Source organism: Suillus discolor (genome assembly GCF_016758755.1).
Source record: "Suillus discolor strain FC423 chromosome Unknown F5147scaffold_11, whole genome shotgun sequence".
NCBI classification, from domain to species: domain Eukaryota; kingdom Fungi; phylum Basidiomycota; class Agaricomycetes; order Boletales; family Suillaceae; genus Suillus; species Suillus discolor.
In genome coordinates this window covers 13,373-31,325 of record NW_024541258.1, presented here as the reverse complement: position 1 = coordinate 31,325, position 17,953 = coordinate 13,373, and the positions used below count along the sequence as shown (strand labels likewise).

General features: G+C 47.3%; 3 protein-coding genes across 3 annotated transcripts; all 3 read right to left on the bottom strand.

Moving 5' to 3' along the window:
• Window positions 1–106: 106 nt before the first annotated feature.
• On the bottom strand, window positions 107–10,446 carry F5147DRAFT_787614 (uncharacterized protein). The gene is made up of 49 exons (XM_041442966.1): window positions 9,967–10,446; window positions 9,531–9,906; window positions 9,454–9,478; window positions 9,088–9,403; window positions 8,924–9,032; window positions 8,774–8,864; window positions 8,390–8,723; window positions 8,243–8,334; window positions 8,061–8,190; window positions 7,787–8,010; window positions 7,690–7,744; window positions 7,538–7,641; window positions 7,428–7,482; window positions 7,245–7,379; window positions 6,820–7,195; window positions 6,687–6,769; window positions 6,503–6,632; window positions 6,408–6,451; window positions 6,320–6,358; window positions 6,098–6,267; window positions 5,994–6,048; window positions 5,924–5,935; window positions 5,719–5,873; window positions 5,411–5,665; window positions 4,751–5,361; window positions 4,678–4,691; window positions 4,596–4,629; window positions 4,516–4,543; window positions 4,416–4,458; window positions 3,816–4,366; window positions 3,724–3,764; window positions 3,574–3,668; window positions 3,482–3,525; window positions 3,329–3,429; window positions 3,179–3,274; window positions 3,086–3,132; window positions 2,960–3,032; window positions 2,665–2,906; window positions 2,551–2,613; window positions 2,241–2,500; window positions 2,008–2,193; window positions 1,710–1,959; window positions 1,462–1,658; window positions 1,328–1,411; window positions 1,147–1,276; window positions 1,009–1,097; window positions 727–959; window positions 423–672; window positions 107–364 (listed from the first exon to the last, which is right to left on the bottom strand). Exons 1-49 carry the CDS (start codon window positions 10,064–10,066, stop codon window positions 311–313), a joined length of 7,281 nt encoding a protein of 2,426 aa, XP_041296016.1. The 5' UTR covers window positions 10,067–10,446; the 3' UTR covers window positions 107–310.
• A 1,150-nt stretch (window positions 10,447–11,596) lies between these two features.
• F5147DRAFT_630903 (P-loop containing nucleoside triphosphate hydrolase protein) lies at window positions 11,597–16,140 on the bottom strand. Its single transcript, XM_041432789.1, has 6 exons — window positions 16,061–16,140; window positions 15,660–15,918; window positions 15,379–15,607; window positions 14,929–15,328; window positions 13,151–13,304; window positions 11,597–12,450 (listed from the first exon to the last, which is right to left on the bottom strand). Exons 2-6 carry the CDS (start codon window positions 15,693–15,695, stop codon window positions 11,692–11,694), a joined length of 1,578 nt encoding a protein of 525 aa, XP_041296015.1. The 5' UTR covers window positions 15,696–15,918; window positions 16,061–16,140; the 3' UTR covers window positions 11,597–11,691.
• Window positions 16,141–16,347: 207 nt separating this feature from the next.
• Window positions 16,348–17,898, bottom strand: F5147DRAFT_607607 (uncharacterized protein). The gene is made up of 2 exons (XM_041432364.1): window positions 17,648–17,898; window positions 16,348–17,602 (listed from the first exon to the last, which is right to left on the bottom strand). The coding sequence occupies exon 2, from the start codon at window positions 17,544–17,546 to the stop codon at window positions 16,629–16,631; it is 918 nt and encodes a 305-aa protein (XP_041296014.1). The 5' UTR covers window positions 17,547–17,602; window positions 17,648–17,898; the 3' UTR covers window positions 16,348–16,628.
• Between the last annotated feature and the right edge of the window lie 55 nt (window positions 17,899–17,953).

Genomic DNA, 17,953 nt, shown 5'->3' with positions numbered 1-17,953 from the left:
TAACTCAACTACATTTTTAAATGACCCTTGGGTCTTTGGAACATCCCAGCACGTCCGAGTCAACGTGCCTAGCACAGGTGAAAAGACAGTCTGACATTGAAATATTGATGTATCAAACAGGAATTAAAGATTATCAATCAGTTGGCCCACCGCAAGATAATGAGCAGCCTTCTAATAGCTCACTAAAGTATCAATGGGTATAGAGATTGCAACAATACGCCGTGACACGTACGTAAAAGATCACAACGCTAAAAACAAGCAGACCATAGCGTATTCGATTTCCCAAATCGCAAAATAAGTTACAATAAAATTACAGCGGTCCATTCGTGCTGTTTCCCAGGGGGGTGGGCAGAGGAAGAGCGGACTGGAATTGCGGCGAAGTTTCAGTTTTAAAACCCAGGACAGTTAGAACGCATGCTTACTGGATTGGGTCCGGAGGGCCCAGGTACCGCAGATGCAAGGACTCCAGAACTTGGTGTGGAGGATCCAAGTCCCACGGTCATGGCTGGCGGTGAGGGAACCGATACGGTCAAACCACCAAGCGACGCTGTCGCCGTCATTGACTGGCCTGCTGAAGAAAGGTCCACGAGACTGACGCCGAGATCATACGAGGCAGTGACATGGTTTTGATTGATATGGAGCCATGGGATTTGGTATCCGCCACTGCCCACCCTATACGGTATTGGTTAGTGACTCCATACATCCTAGTTATGTGCCAACACTGACCTCGTCGTTACTACACTTTGGATGTCCAAATAGCCCAATGGAATGATGGGTAGGGACGCAAGGGCACCCTTAACTAGCTTAACATTTCCAAACTTTCCACTGTTAACAGTCTGCTTTGGAGGGATTACAAATGAGCTGAATGCCTGGTCTAAATGCGCATAAATTTCTCCATTGATCAAGCCATCAGCTTGCACAAATGAGATCTCGAGTTCAGTATCGAGAGGGTTTGTAACCTTACACAGTATGAGTTTACATCTAGAGCACGCGTGAAATTATACGTACGTCGAAGCTGAGATTGATTTCGTTAGTTACGAGTGTGGCTAGGGTGATTTCAGGGTATAAGTGGGAGATGATCGGATCGACGTTCAAGCCTACGACTTCTATAAGCAATAAAGGGTGGGCAGACGTGATTCTGCTTACCCGTGACACTACTTGTCAAAGTCACGCCTTCGAGTGCTGGTTGGAGTGATGCAAATGGTGTACTCGCAGAATCTCCTTGAATAGTAACTGGAAGGCTATTGCCGGTTTGCAGGAAGCTGGTGAGGAAGGCCTACGTCACAGAAATCAATAACCAGGTTATAACAAAGTCCATGACAGCAACCTCAGCTACGGTATCATTCGGATTTGCCGGCTCGTAATGGAACTCTCCTGGAATTGTATTTTCTCCTGGAACCAAGTTGAAGAGCTAAATGAGAAGTTCAGCTAGGACTATATCCATGTCAATCATTCACGCACATCGAATGCTGCTCGACCAATCATGACATCTTGGTAGTACACTGGCAGGGCGATGTCAACTGTGTCAAGCGAGATGTTGGACGGGTTGTTCATCGAAGACGTGAGGGGCGAGATGATATATTGATCCCCACCGTTCCCACCACTGCCAGAAATCGAGATGTTGGTTATTGTTGCCTTACTATCAAAGGAGTTCATGCCTATTACACAGGTTTAAGCATGAATGGAAGCTAGTTTGTATCGAAACTCACCACTTAGGCTTGAAGGGACATCGAAAGCAATTCCTGAGATAGGAACATCGCCAATGGCAGTCTTGGCGGTCACATCAGCGGTTCCGCTCAATTCTAGGGCTGCCGAATCCTTGTCCGTCACTTGAGCAAACATGGCTTCAAAGGCGCCGTTGTTGACTGAAGTTAATGGAACATTATGGAAACTGATTGGCAAGGCAGCGAGATTCCCAGTCGACACCCCTCCAATGCTGTCGGATTGAGGAAGGTTCAGCTACAAAAGGGTTAGTGAAATCTAACATGGACTGATAACCAACATTACCTGGGCGGCAGCTGTACCTCCATAGTCGAGGTCTATGTTAACGGTAGACTGAATAACTTGTAATGAGAAACCGAAGGGGTTCTTGTATTGTGCCACGGTGTTATTGGAACCTGACAACGGAGAATATGCATGGTCCTGGCTCTGCATTGTCAAGCTCAAATCCGAGAGTACGATGGATTGGATAATCTATTCATCATTAGTACAATTTTCTCCTGCGTTGTCGATAAACCTACGTCAAACTTCTTTCCAGGCAAAATGACATCGAGTGTGAGAGTCTTAAAGGCGGTACTGAGCCAAGTTACTGGTCCGTTTGCACCTGGAGGTTGAACAGTGTCGCCTTGAACATTCAGCGTGATGTTGTCTGCAGCTAGGTATTCTGAGAATAATTTGCCAATAGTACTCAGGCCAGAGCCACTTTGAGGTATCATTTGACCATTGAGGTGGGATGTCACTGACGACTCGGGTGGGAGGACGAGGTCGCTAGCGGTAAGTGCTATAAAAGGTATTAGACAGCGGTTTCGACTATATCAAATCTTCACTCACGTCCAATGTAAGTATTCTCAAAGTAGGCTTGGAATCCAACATTTCCGAGGCCGATGCCAAGTTCTGGGAGAAGAAATTAGAAAGAAAAGGGATAGTAGAAGGAATTGCACAAACGAGCAGGGGAAGGAATGATAGAGTCTGTCGACATCGTAATTCCCCCAGCTGGATCGTCGGAGGGGAGTTGGAAGTTACTGATCGTGACGCCTGGGAGACCATTAAATGCTTTCAAGGTGATCGTTTTTGACATCGAGACTCCATTGAAGATTGTTCCCAGAGCGGTTAGCTTGAGGGAAGAAGTAGAAATCGTCCAATCAAAACTTGGATTGTGTAGCAAATACGTCGCAAATGAGGTGAACCTGGTACTGTTATCAGCATCTACAAAAGATTCCGCGAATACAATTATACTCACTGGACTTGGTCGGTGATTACTAGCTGGCCTTGGGTGTTATAATTCGGCACCCCGGTATTCGCGGCAGCACACACTAGTATGGATCATCATGAGTATCCCGCGTGTGATCTGTTTGAACCAGCTAACCTGGAGGCAGTGCAATCGTTGCAATATCATGACCTTGCCACGTTACCCTGTCCGAAATGAGCACCTACAGATACAAACTGGGCGAAGACATACGTCACTGGGTCAACAAACTCGATCAGAGCATCTAGAGGGCCAACGTTGGTCAAGGATCCTTGCAAGGAGAGCTGGAAGCCCTCGTTTGTAATGTTCCTATCCCGACCATCAGTGACCAAAGTAGATGTTAAATAAGTGGTTGAAGCATACGTGATATTTGCTTGGTTGAAAGCTAGCGTGGCGCCATTGACAAGGTTTTGGGTAATAGGACCACCGACCGCACCAATCAGATACAATGACGTCTTGTCCGTCTGTAATCAATTGAGTGATAAGCGTCGAGACAAGCAGAGGTTCCAGACTTACAATAGCCGAAACCCCATATTGGTTGAAGGCAAGATTCGTTGCGTCTAGTAGATCACTGAGTTCACCGAACAACTCACAGTTAAGGCGCTTACAATCATCAAGTTTTACGGAAGAATTCACGGCAAGTGTGACTTGTAAACCTTTCAACGCGTTCAAAATGGCGTCATCGATGTCGAACTGGTTTCCGCTAGTGTTTTTTTACATCAGAAAACTTTAAACCTGGAGAGATGTTGTGATCATACCTGATGCAAGTTGGATTACTTGTATCCACCGACGCATTGACCTTGAAGAAGAGGTCATTGAGGTGCCGGTCGAGAAAAAACTTTAGACATACAGGTGGGTGGAAGCTCGGGTTATCAATAACCAGCTGGAATAAACTCGTCAGAGGACCAAGGTCGACATTGTGCTCTTGAGCGGAAGTGGTGATCAACCTAATGATGGTCAACGGGTCGAGGTTGAAGTTGAACGGAAGCACAGTCGACGTGATATTGGAATGTCCATCAGCATGGATTGGGTTTGAAGACATGTCAACATGATTGATAGCGCCAAGGGTCAGGTTGTGGTAGGTCGCGATTGCAGTGACTTCAAGCATATTGATGCTGGCTGTGAATGGATTTGCCAAAGTGAAAGTCGTCGATGCCACACCAGTTTGAACTATATCAATTGGAAATCCGAGGGAAGTGCTGCCAATGAGGTTCTGGTGCAAGGCCGGGATAGTCACTAGTGACAAATTGATCTGCGCAAGAGCCGGTTCCAAAGAGCCAATCGAAGTGGAACTGGAGGTCCCCATAATGGTTGTTTGTGAATCAATACCCTGAAGATAGTTCTCGAGCATCGCTTGTCCTGCCGCTGTTTGCGCAGATCCTTGAGGGGAGTAATGAATATCTAATGGATACGATGAGCAAATGTCTACACTCAGAGCAAATGACAATACCAGTAGGATAGGATATATTCCCGGGCTGGATGATCATGTTGCTCTACAGATGGAAAGGTAAATGTCGAAACGGAGGATCTGCGAGGTCATGAATACCCACCAAATCGGCAGAACCAATCACTTGGTTTCTATTGACAGCCACTTAGTGCGTATTGCATAGGAATTCTAGAAGATGCTCACTCAAACTGCAATGCAAACGCAACATCGCCAGTACCTGAGAGCAAATGTCAATAGCAACAATCAAAAGTACGCTGCCACTCACCAATTGTCAGGTTGCTACGAGCGAGTAAAGACGCATTTATATTGGACTCGTCTTCCTAACAAATTTCACGTACCTCGGGTTGAAAAGTGAAGTGTCCACTGTAATCAGTAGGTAATCTGAATATCCGTGGTTGACGTCCAGATTGGCAACAGAGGCGGGTTTCGCCTTGAGCCCTTGCAATCCCGCGATCGTAGATTGCACAGAGAACTCGATGTCCATTAGAGATAACACGCCAACGGCCGTAGAGGCATCGGTGTTCGCAGTGCCCGACAGCGTCAACATCTGGGAAGATCCCAGCGTCGTAGCGGCCACGAAACTCTGGAAAGTCTCATGCTGGTCAGAATACACAGCAAACGGAACATCGCTAAACGTCAAGTAAATGATACGATTCTGAACGTCAGTCGTGCTGGGGCCCCATGGGATAACCAGTTCAGCAAAAGATTGGCTATCATATCCAGCAGTAATATTCTGCGCAAGCGCCGTGATATCGATTGGGAAAGCGAAAGGCAGAGTGAACGCAGCGGTAGTCAGATTACTGCCTGACATTGGATTGTATGCTGTAGCCTCGGTGAACATGAGAGACAGCTGTTCGAGATTAATCGACTGGATGATGTCAAGTTTTCCTTTGTTCGGTAGCGATGTCGCTACTTGAAGGGTTTGTATACCTTCATTTAGCCAAGTGACCTGCAGGTGTGATCAGCATGCACCATTCTGATGACAACAGGTATCTTACATCGCTTGGACCAGCACCAGCGCCATAGACGGTGACCTGACTGTCCATGCCATGAATATAGTTGTTGAAAATAGTGGAAACAGTTGCAAGCCCTTCTGAAGAGTTCTGCGGAATGAGCCGACCAACTAGACCAAGTGATGAGGTAGAATTCGGCGCTAGCGTGATGGTCGAAGTTGAAGAGACTGGAGCTATCTCAATGCCATTCGCATAGGTGTTGAACGCAATGGAGCTGAGTTCAATGCCAACTTGAGAAGGCTACAATACAAGAGACATAAACGAGATATCAAGATTGAGCAAGGAAAACATACATTGATGACCTCTGAATTAATCGTCAGATGGATTCCACCAGCAGGGTCGTTGGATGGGAGGTCGAAGGAATTGATAACCACACCATTCTTAAGACCGTTGAAACCCTTCAAGGTGACCACTTTGGAAGGAAGAGAGATGCCGGATACTTCGATGCCTTGGGGCCTATCAATAACATGGTACCAAGCTTCTGCGAAATTAACATACCAAGGGCACTGACTATGTATCCGCCGAACACTCGTAAGTAACGATGCACTTTAACTCAGCATGAACATACCAGTCAGGTTATCGCCAGAAATGTCCCATTCAAACGATTCACTATTTAGCATGACCTAGAGACGTTCAGAAAAACTGCAATGTATTGGATGATGTTTCTCCCACCTTAGTAAAATTGGCCAAATAATCTGCGTTGGCAACTTCAAACGTAGTTTGCACATTGAGAGTAGCTCCGACATCGCCGACGACATCAACGGGGTCCATCTTCATCACGCCGATCGGCTGACCGCCCCACGAAACAGTGAGTCCGTTGTTGAACGTGATTGTCGCATCAACTGTCAAAACGAGGTTAAACAAGTATGCATTAAGTGGAATAGAAGGACAGACAAGGCCCGGCGTTTGTAATGCTTCCATTCAATTGTGTCCCTACAAAACTTCTGGTAAGATGTGCAAGACATTACACTCTGACACATACCAAACATCGTCTCCTGAGGGTTAGTGATGAGAACAGATTCCACACTACAACATAATTTCAGCGAAAGTTAACTGCAAAAATCGGATGTTAATCACCCCAGGATACTGCCACCAACGACCTTCTGAACGATAGGTTTCGCCAAGATAGGTAAGATTAAGTTGAGGCTGCTGTCCGTGGAAATGGGGACATCAGTCTGAGTGTAACTGAGTATCGTCGCGTAGTTCCCTGTAACAGTATTGTTGTGAGCAATCGAAAGCAAATTCACGGTACAATTCGAACCAATCGTAAGCTGTGCAGATAGCTCTATATCACTCCTTAACTGCTTGAACGCTTGGTCAACAAAATTTAGCAGATTGAATCCCCTGAATAGTCGATTTAATATCAGAAGCAGAAAGAAAACTGTAGAATTTACGTGTATATGTTATCTCTCCGTTGTTGTTGAGGAACTGGCTCAGAGTCCGTTGTCGTGGCAGTTACATACTGATAATCCCCAAGAGCTACGATGCCGTCCAGTTGTGTAGGATCCAAACCTGCCTGCACGGCGAGCACGCGAGTCAGTGTGAAGAGTGTCGGCGGATCATAGTTCATGGTCATGTTGAGAGCAGGAGACTTCGAAGTCGATTTCCCTGCAGAGTTAAAACTCGTCGCAGTGTTAATGGAACCAAGATGCAAGCCATGCGAGGTGACATTGGATGAGATACTGGTGATGTCAAAGCCTGCAGTGAAAGGATTGACGAGTGCTACAGTGACCTGACTGATGTTGTTCGTAACGAAAGTGGTAGGAAGGACTACTCGATCGTTTAACAGGTTGGTCTGAAAACAAGCAAGCCAACTTACTCTCCAAAGAACCCGTCGACAAAAGACTGGAGTTGAGACCAGGGAGCGTGGCAGTGATGTTCATACTTTCAAAAGCCTCCAGAAGAGAAGCGACCTGTGTGCTCCCACTGTAGCCTACGATATTAAGCTCCACGTCTGGCAACCTAATTATTCCCCTTTTGAACATAAAGATTTAAGACATACCTTGACCGCCAACAAACTGGCTCAGTGTTTGCAATCCTTCGGGTGAGTTGTTAGGCTGTAAATGTGATTAACTGAAAAGTTGTGGGCACAAAGACGGTAGACGTCCGTACATCAAAAGCAGATATCGAATGAACCGAGTTATTCCCCATGCTCAGTGTCAGATTGGGCATCAGTGCCGTTCCGAGGATTGCACCACCGCGTTGCAGTTGGAGTTCTGTGACAATAAATGTATCAGTTTCAAATAGTTACAATTGGCTGCTACCACTAACGGAGGTCGCCAGTAGCGAGATCAAGATTGGAAGGGTTATAGATGGACACTACGAATGAAATCAGCCACAGTTTAATAACAGCTAAGAAACCTTCTTGCCGTCGATGCTAAGATTAAGGGCTTGCTGGGTCCCGCCAATAACGTCGACAGCCCCAATAGTGGTATACCCCTTCAGACCTTGCAGGCCACTGAGGCTGGTCGACACGTTGACCTTGATAGGGTCCAAAGTAATCTGGCCAATGCTCATGTTCGCGACCGCACGAGAATTGCCAACCAGCAGGAAATTGGTCGTGGTAGAATCCGTGAGTTCCATGTCTGCAGAATATACAATTACCAATCGCACTATTCAAAAACAGTACACTTACTGAATGCGGCGAAACTGTCATGCTCTGCATCTGTAGCGTTCAAAACACTATTTAAAATGGTAATGTTAATGGTGCCCTCAGTGTCCGTTGGGCTCAGCACAGTGATTGAAGATGTTGATGCACCCAGAGGCTGCGCGGTAAGACGGTTACCGGCAAATTGAAAATGAAGTGGGCAATCATACCGTATTCAATCCCGCGACATTCGAACCGTTTTTGACAATTGTAAACTCATTCTGAATCTGGTCAATAGACAACCCAAACCCGAAAGGTAATTCTGTTGCGTCTGAGTCAGACATAATGACAGGACTGCTTTCACGCAAATCACTCACGCATGGTCGCATGAACTGAGTTACTATCCGTTCGCGGGGTCCATGCCGTCTCTGGGGTGAACGCAAGCGCCATGCTCCCTATCTGGATAGCCCGAATTGGGTTGATTGGCGTGGTTGACTTGAATGGCACTGTTAGCTGAAGGCTTTCCAAACCCTGGCTAAGCCAAGATATCTGCGAGCCATCTGGCTGCAGTGTTGACTTGCCCATTGCAATTACGGGCGAACTTTCGAAATTGATGTAATTGGTGAAAAGCTGCGAGACCGACGCAAGGTTGGCGGGCGTCGTCTGGGGTACCAAAATACCGCTCAGCGTGATGTTGTTAGGACCAGGCACCTAAAGCGAGTTGGGGCATAGAAATTGAGAACTTAGAATATACGACCTACAATGTTCGTATTGAGTCCCGTTCCAGTACCAAGATAGACATTTTGGTACACGAGGTCAAAAACTACTGTTCCCAGCCCCAGTGTGAAAGGGCTATACCAAGTTATCAGGTCAGAATGTAATGAAGGCTCTAGGTTGAAGAATACGAATACCTTGTATTGTTCAACTGCGTGACCGCCACAAAATCAATGCCTCCCTCAGGATTGTCGCTGGGTAATTGCATATCCTTGAGAATGACATTTCCAGCAAAATTGTTCGCGCCTGAGAAGAATCCTTGTCAGTTGCACCAAAATCTACGTGAATGGGAATGCTGCACCATTGATGGTCACCAGCTTATTGAATGAAATACCATGCGCGGTAGGGAACTTCATTGCCTGGACATTCAGATTAGAACTCTGTAACCTCCAAGTGAAATTTTGCGATGTAATCATCGAGCTTGTGAAGCGGCCGAAGGCGTTTTGATCTGTGATGTAAAAGGTCGTCGTATCGTTGATCGTTGCCCGTTTATTGGAAGCATGCAGGGTCGAAAGCGACATATAGCCGAGAGGTACTTCAACACTGCCATTTATCCAGCTCACGTTTACTGGCTGCGAGAAGGCCACTGTGGCGGAGAAGATACCAGTATGAGATACCTGAAGTCGATGGTCAACAGATACGGTCGCAATGTAACACAAATACCTACGACGCCTAGAATTGCTAAAGTGAAGCTGCATGATAAATTAGTGAGCGTGTTTACTGTGTATTACGATGCCCGCTTACGACGTATTTGAAGGTGACAATATTGCCGCTTGTTGGATATCCAACGTAGATTGGTTAATCACATACTGAACGATTGCGCGGAGCACAGGGAACAGAACGATGAAAAGTAACGCGATACCTAAACAAGCACCAACGATTGAAGTGACTATAAACCATCTTCGCTTGTATAGATGAGGTCTAGGGGCAGCAGCAGGCAACCTTACTGCATCTGTATCTGCTGGTTGATGCTCTGGTTGAGGAATATCGGCTTCGGTTTGATGTGCAGGGGCATTGATTGTTATTCCAGCCGGAGTAGTACTGGCAAATGGATCAGCGAATAAATCTAACTCCGACTGAGCAACGGCAGAGCCAGCTCCTGAAATTGGGGCAGCATGACCTGTAACACAGAGTCACGATTATGTCCGACTAAATTATGGCATGACAAGGGTCACGTTACCTCTCAATGACGTGGTCGACCGACCACCAAGAGTATGGGTGCTGCTGCTGTCGATGTTTTCTTGGTATATGCTTCTCCCCGTTGAGGGTAATTCCTCCATCTGACGAAGGAATGTTGCAAAGCCGGAGGCAAAGAGTGTGTCACTTAAAGACAGTGATGCGGAAAAAGACGCAAAATCGGGCGAGCGGGGATGTAAGGATAGTTGGGTACCCCAGACTGGTTGCTTAAAAACGCAGCCGAGACAGTAGTACTTCTACTGAGGAAAAGAGCGTTGCGGATCTGGAATGAAACTTGGCAGGGCGTTTTTCCAGGATTAATATTGTCTGCCCTTTAAATTATGACGTGAAGCCGTTGCATATGGCGCGAAGACGTTTTAACGAAGTCACTCCGCGGCTGATTTGATCTATGCCAAACGGAGGTTATAATACGTGCATCGCGCGATGGAGGAAAAGAATCTTGATTGGCCATGCTTCCCTCACAGGACAACAAGTTTGCTCGCAGATTCTAGTCCAAAGGTTAGTCAATGCTCAATGGGATAGCTGAAGGGCCGAGTCGGACACAACAGTGTTCTGATCGAGCCAGTAACGGAACGTTGAACCTTATCGTTCGGAATCGCGAACGGCGAAACAGATGGGTCGACACGGGTCTTCGGATGTTGGCGAATGAGGTCAATAGCTAAGTCACATCATTATAATACGCATATACGCACTACTATGTGCACTCGGACGTCTCAACTGCAGGCTGCAGGTCATTCCAGTCGTTTTCAACTTTCCGAGATTGCGGCACTGGGGAGGCTTGAAGGTTAGGTCAATTTTGGCACATCCATGGGCGCGATCACATCCGACTCATCGGCATGAGTTTCGTTTGGGTATTGACCTTACCGGTGCGGCTACACACGATAACGCCGCAAATATTGCAATATGTACGTACCATAAATATTATTACCCGTACTATTAAGCACGTGACATCTCAGGATCATCCGAATAGCATCTTTTATGCTGAAGACTGTTCAACTTTTTGCATGTTCAGACGTTCAACACATGCACAGCCCAGCCACGGTTTTTGGTCTGCATTTCATCCGGAAGTACTTTTTTCGACATCAAATCAGAAGAACGTACCACCACATGGCTATCGATATCATATAGTTATTATTATCGAGTGGTCGATCCACCGGCGACCTTCTACACATAACAATCATGGGTGCAACGTGAGCGTCATTATTATTATCCTTCGAACTTCTTGTACCACAAGTACAAAGTTCGTATCCAGTGCTGAACTAGGCCTATCACCGTTTCACCACCGCTATTTACAATTCGTTGCTTTGCTTCGCGAGAGAACGTGCACCTCAATCGCCACTGCATCTACGTTCGCTGTATTGGTTATGAAAATTCATTGACCCCATTTCATCTTGAGCTATGCAGGCCACAGCCTGGCCCTCTCTGACTCGCGCTGGAACGGGCATCGGTGGCTATTCACCGTATTCGTGTATGGCACACTCAGTATGTCTCCAAATATCACTTCATCGCAAGCATACCACTTAGGCCCCCCCCTTACTAGTTTCTTAGATTTCTCGACACTCAGACATACAGAAGCAGCAACGTTCCTTTAAATTTCATTAATTCAACTGTCTGCCCCAGTGACTGTGCGTGTGGCGTTCTTTGTGAAAGCGTTGTACTGGAATACGTAATATCAATCCATATATTAACGACAAAGGGAAGGGTAAAGTCAAGTAGCTTTGATCATATTAGCCAACTGTTTTGCGACTTCCCGAGAAATACCACAACCCTTAGTGAGATGAGGGACAATATCCTTCCTTCTCACATGCAAACTCCCCTTCAACAACTTCTTCAGTTTACTCGTCAACGACACGAACAGATTATCCCCTCCTGACCATGTTTGCTTCTGCTCGTTTGCAGTAAATTTGTCAATCAGGTCACAGATCGTGACGCGCGATTCTTCATAAAGGTCTTTGTGTCTGCCATCCAGTCCATCGGCGGTGGTGATGCACGCATGTCCAGCGACCTTTATCTGATACTTGTCGAAGGTACCTCCGTTTCTCTCCCACCAGTCCTCCATCCTATTCTCTCTTTCAAGGTTCGTGATCGCAAGAACAATGGGAATCTTCTTCTCGCAGAGGAATTCGTGAAAGAGCCTGTAATTGTTCTGCAGCGTAGCAGTGACTCTGCCGGCGCGAACGCAGAATAAAAGCAGATCAATGCCACCTTGTTTATCCAATCGTTCGATAAGCTGATAGGCATTCTCGACCAACTCGAGGTACTCCTTGATTCCTAGTTGCGGTGCCTCGAGTCCAATTGTATCATAGACTTTGTAAGATGTGTCGCCGAAGCCAATGTCATACTCTTGCCAGTGCATCGTACAGCGTTGCATGTCAGGAGATGTACGCGCCACCTTCTTTCCCGCCATGAGGTTGATGAGTGAGCTTTTGCCTGCTCCTGTATCCCCAAAGAGCACGATACTTTGACGCTTAGACTTCCTAATCAAGTTAAACAACTATGGTTCGAGGAGCATCTGAAGATTGTGTACCTTACGCCTATTTTTGGAGGGATAGAGTACTCTATAATTTTCAGAGGCGGGTCCTCAGGGCGTAAGAATACCTCGGAAGTCCTGTCACCCAAGTCGACGGTTTCCGAACATTGCAAAATACGGCGTTGCATGTCGGGACCTGTAGGCGCTACCTCCTTTCTCGTCATCAGGTTGACAAGTGAGCTTTTACCTGTTCTCGTCTGCCAAAAGAGCGTGACGATTTTATGGTCATTCCTGGTTAAATTAGACAAATACGAAACGGAGAGCAACTGAAAACTGCACACCTTGCACCCATGTTTCGAGGGATATGGTATCCTCTGATTCTCAGATGCGGATCTTCAAAACGTGAGAACACCTTGAAAGTCTTGTTATCCGAGTTGACAGGTTCTGAACATTGAATACGGCGTAGCATATTAGGCGTGGATGCTTCCGGCTCTCCCGTCGTGAGGTTGATGAGTGACCTGTTTCCTGTTCCCGTCTGCCAAAAGAGCACGACGAGTTCATGCTTCTTCCTACTGTTCAAATTAGACAAATTATAGTACGAAGATCATCTGAAGACTCCGCACCTAGCATCTAGTTCGGGAGGGACAAGGTACTCTATGATGGCCGAACGCAGGTGCTCGAATCGAAAAATTTCAACAGAAGTCTCGTCAAAGGCCTCTGTGCACTGCAGCAGATGGCGTCGCATATCAGGAGCTGGGCGCGCTACCTTCTCTCTCGCCAAAATGTTGACGAGTGAGCTTTTGTTTGCTTCAGTCTGCCAAAAGAGCACCATAATCGTATGCTTGTTCCTACTTATAAAATCAGACAGCTGCGGTACAAAGGGCACCTGAAGACTACACACCTTGCATACATGTTAGGAGGGATAAGGACTGCTGTGATTTCTATATGCAGGTCTTCGAGTCGACGAAAGGACAGGATACTTGGGATCTGGTTCCTACCAATCAAATTGGAATGTGGTACGAGGAGAATATGAAGACTGTGCACCTTGTACCCATTTTGGGAGCGATAGCGGTATATCCTCTGGCTCTAAGAGGCAAGTTCACAAGGCATAAGAATCCCTTGAAAGTATTGTCATCCAAGTAGACGGTCTTTGACCATTGTAGTAAATGGCGTCGCACGTCAGGAGCTGTGCGTACTACCACATCTCCCACCATGAGGTTGACGAGAGAACCATTGCTTGCCATTGTCTTCCTAGCGAGTATGACATCATTCTTCCGACTCGTCAATGTCGGTTGTCTGATTCCCAGATGCGGGTCCTCGAGTCGAATAGTTCCGGGCACCTCGGAAGTCTCGTCATCCGAGTCGACAATATCTGAACATTGCAGCATACGGCATTCTATGTTAGGAGCTGTGGGGGCTACCCCACCTCCCACTACGAGGTTGGCGCGTGAACTATTGCTTTCTGCTATCTCCCCCGGGAGTACGACATCATTGTTCCTACTCGTCAATGTTGGCAAAACATGACACAAGGAACATATGAAGAATACGCACTCATCATCGTTGTCGGAAGTGATGGGGTTCTCCTTGATTCCAATATGTGGGTCTTCGAGTCGAATGGTTTCGATCGCCCCGAAGGTCTTGTCGTCCGGGTCGACAGTCTCCAAACATTGCAGGCTACGGTGCTGCATGTCAGGAGCTGTGGGCGCTACCTCATCTCCCGCCATGACGTTGACGTGCGAACCAATGCTTGCGTTCGTCTCCTCAGCAAGTATGATATTCTTATCATCGTCACTGTTCATGAATGTTAGAGAGATGCGGCGCAAGAAGCATCTCATGACTACACACCTTGCACCCATTTCGGGAGGGATAGAGTGCTCTTTGATTTCCAGATGCGGGTCCTTGAGCTGAATGGTTTCGAATGCCTTGAAAATCTCGTCATGCAGGTCAACAGTTGCTGTATCCTGTAATGTACAGGGTCGTAAGTCAGGAGCTGCCGACGCTATCTCCTCTGCCACGGCGTGGTGAGCGAAGGAACCAACGCTTGCCGCCGTCTCCTCAGCAAGTATGATATTTTTATCGTCGTCACTGTTCATGAATGTTGGAGAGATACGGCGGAAGAAGCATGTCATGACTACACACCTTGCACCCATTTCGGGTGGGATCGAGTGCTCTTTGATTTCTAGACGCGGGTCCTTGAGCCGAATGGTTTCGAATGCCTTGAAAATCTCGTCATGCAGATCAACAGTTGCTGTATCCTGTAATGTACAGAGTCGTAAGTCAGGAGCTGTCGACGCTATCTCCTCTGCCACGGCATGGTGAACGAGTGAACCAGCGCTTGCCGCTGTCTCCTCAGCGAGTACGATATCTTTATGCTTTTTCCTGCTTATCGACATTGGTAAAATATGGGTACGAGGGGTTTTCCCATGTCGGCCGACATCAGACAGTGGTGTTTGAACCCTTTGCGACAGGCGACACTGTTTGATAAGTTGACAGACGGCGTGGTATGATTGTGTTCGGCGCCGCTTGAGCTCGTCCCCTGCATATCTGTCAATAGTCGCTGTGGTGACACATGCGTGACCAGCAAAGGTCATCCCAAAGTTTGAGATGGATCGCTCGTTATCCCTCCACCATTCTTCCATTTCTGGTCTTTTGTCTTCTAAACTTGTGGCGACAAGGACGATTGGAACTCTCTCCTTCACTTCAGAGTGGATTAAATTGTAGTTGCGGCAGAGCGCCTTCGTCACTCTCACACCCCGCACACAGTACATGAGGAGATGAATGTCGGTTTGCTGCTTCATAAGATCTCGAAGGAGCTTCTTCAGAATCCGCCGAGCATCCTTATCGGGGACTGTTCCTTCAGGGCCCTCACCGAGACCTGTAATCCGGTTCAGCAACAAACAGCAAAGAGAGGCGAACTGCACTGACCGACTGTATCGAAAAGTTTCACTTTCAACTTTAGGGTCTCATTCTGGATTAAGGCATCGTACGCATTGGATTCGGTTGTACATCCCGTAGCGTCGCAGGATGTCGGCGCCGTTTGCGTCCCGGCGACCAAATTGACCAAAGAGCTTTTACCAGCGCCCGTTTCTCCAAAGATGAGAACGTTGCATGTTTCTGTATGATGCGAAGCTGCGCTCTGACTTGGAGTGTGTAACTGACTTCGGGATTAACTTTTTTGTGTTGAGGAAGGGCAAAACACCACTCACAATACTAGGTAGTCCTCTACCGGGAAACGACGACATCGCAAAGATGATTCGACTGCGGACGAAATCCAGTGGCGCAAGGAGAATCTTGACGTGCAGCGTGTTCGGCGTTTTTCATGTACCAGTAATATTATCCCCCGGATTGTTAGAACAGACGTCGATGCGGTCCAGGCGCCAGATATGAAAATCCCTGCAATGCATGGATGCAACGTGTCCCATGCAACATTCAAGTTGTCTCAGTGTGGCGTAACGACAGTACTGGCTATAGGGTGTACTCATAATTAGCAACGCATTGGGGATTAGGTGATGGAGGCAGTTCATTTAGTAGATAATACGAGCGCCGCAACTTGAAGTTGACAACATAGCGGTGCTGGCACTACTTCAATTTGTCTGATTAGACTGACCTATAATGATGATAAGTGGTGGCACTGGGCCTTTGCCATTGCCGCTCTTCATTGCACTGATAGTACGATGCTGAACGTTGTTGTGGGGTTGATTTCCCAGAACCGAATAATGGAACTCAATACGGGCTATTCTCAAGCTCCGAGATTGGAAACTCGTGCATTTTACACACACGGTATCCGTTCCCCCGTCTAACCCAGAAGGAACATTCATAAAATTAAAGGTTACATCCACCTCATGTAGAAGCTTCGAGTTCCTTGAACCATTAATACTACTGGAACGTCATATATTTAAATATTTATGAATGCCATCCATTAATTTATTCCAGGTCAATCACCTCGTCGATCGAGACAATATAGATACTTCATAATTTTTATCCCGTTCGTAAGCAAACCACACTACATAAGTCAACGAGATAATATGAGAGAGTAAATAGATCGAACAGTTAAATATTAACGATGAGAAAAAGTGGTCAGGAACAAATAGCAATAGACAAGGAATGCATATCGTTAAATAAACCAAAATGTCTCATATACATACATATACAGGAGACACAAAGGAAGTGCCACGCTACCCTGGAACGTTATTTGCGGCTTTGTCACCTCCATCTGAACTATCTTTGCTGCTGAGGTCTCCACTGCGGGTGGTGCGCTCAGTGTCCCTGGGCCCGCTAGGTGGCGAAGTGTCAATGTCCAGGGCATCTTCACCGGTATCTTTGAGAAGTGCAACGCTACCCGCGACAATCGAGGCCGATACTGAAGTGACAGTTGCCTCACTTCCACTAGAATCCCTACGAGGAGGGAGACCACGTGACTTAGCGGTCCGGCGTTCGGGCCGTCTTTCTTCCGGAGGGTCATCAGGTGCAGGGGAAAGAGCAGAATTATCAACAGAGTAGGGAGGAGAAGGCTCTCCGACGGTGGGAGTGCGTGCCGTGGTATTGGCAGCGGAGCCCCTTGGGTTGCGGGAGCGCTTGGCAGGATAGGTCGCGTCACCGTCATCAACTTCTCTACGCTTTCTTTTGTTCCCACCTCCAGCAGGGCGCCTCCTGCGGGAACTAGGCTTTTCCTTGAGTTCTAGCTCGGGGACAGGGATTAGATCGATAGAAGGGACGGGGGAGGAAGCTGGCTCATTTGCGTCGCGTACTTTGGGCGCGGGGCGACGTGCGCGATTTGAAGATCGACGCGTGGGATCATCCATTATTACTGCCGGCGCGGGGAGCCCGAACGCAGTTGGATCCAAATCAGGGAGAGATAGGGCAAGACGACCAAGAGGATGATAAAGTGGCAGTGAAGGACCCATCGTCCATCTCTTATGTCTCTTAGAATGGCTGGGCTGGTGGACTGTCCAATGCTGAAGCGATTGAGGGGAAGGAGAATGGCTCGACGAAGATGCATGAGAGCCAACTGGTGGCACTTCTAGATGGAGAGCGGTTGTCCCTGCAGTGGGGGAGCGATACGTGATTTGTGGCTTCCAACGGATCGAAGTCATGGATGGTATCAATTGGTGACGGGATGGTTTGCGAAAGCTAGTAGCTGGCGAATAGTCTGAATCCTCAAAATCTGCAGAAAACGATGAAAGAGAAGGCTCACGAAGTAAAACACTGTTATGGTCGCATGCCACGACGAGTGTGTGTTGAGTGTTCTGATGATGTGCGTGAGCGCCAAATTGCACAATGATCCGGGAGGTATAAGTAGTAGATATCGTTAGCTGGTGAGCTATCTGATAACGGAGACGACTAAATTGTCGCGCGGAAATAAGTCACAGCTGGAAGCTGGACGATGCGTTACTCTGAGTTAACGCGGAGAGTTTATCAAAACTAGTAGTGAGTACGAGCAACCGGAATCGATGCTGTCACAGTAAAGCTGACGGGCACAGTTTATTTGCCGGGTTATGTA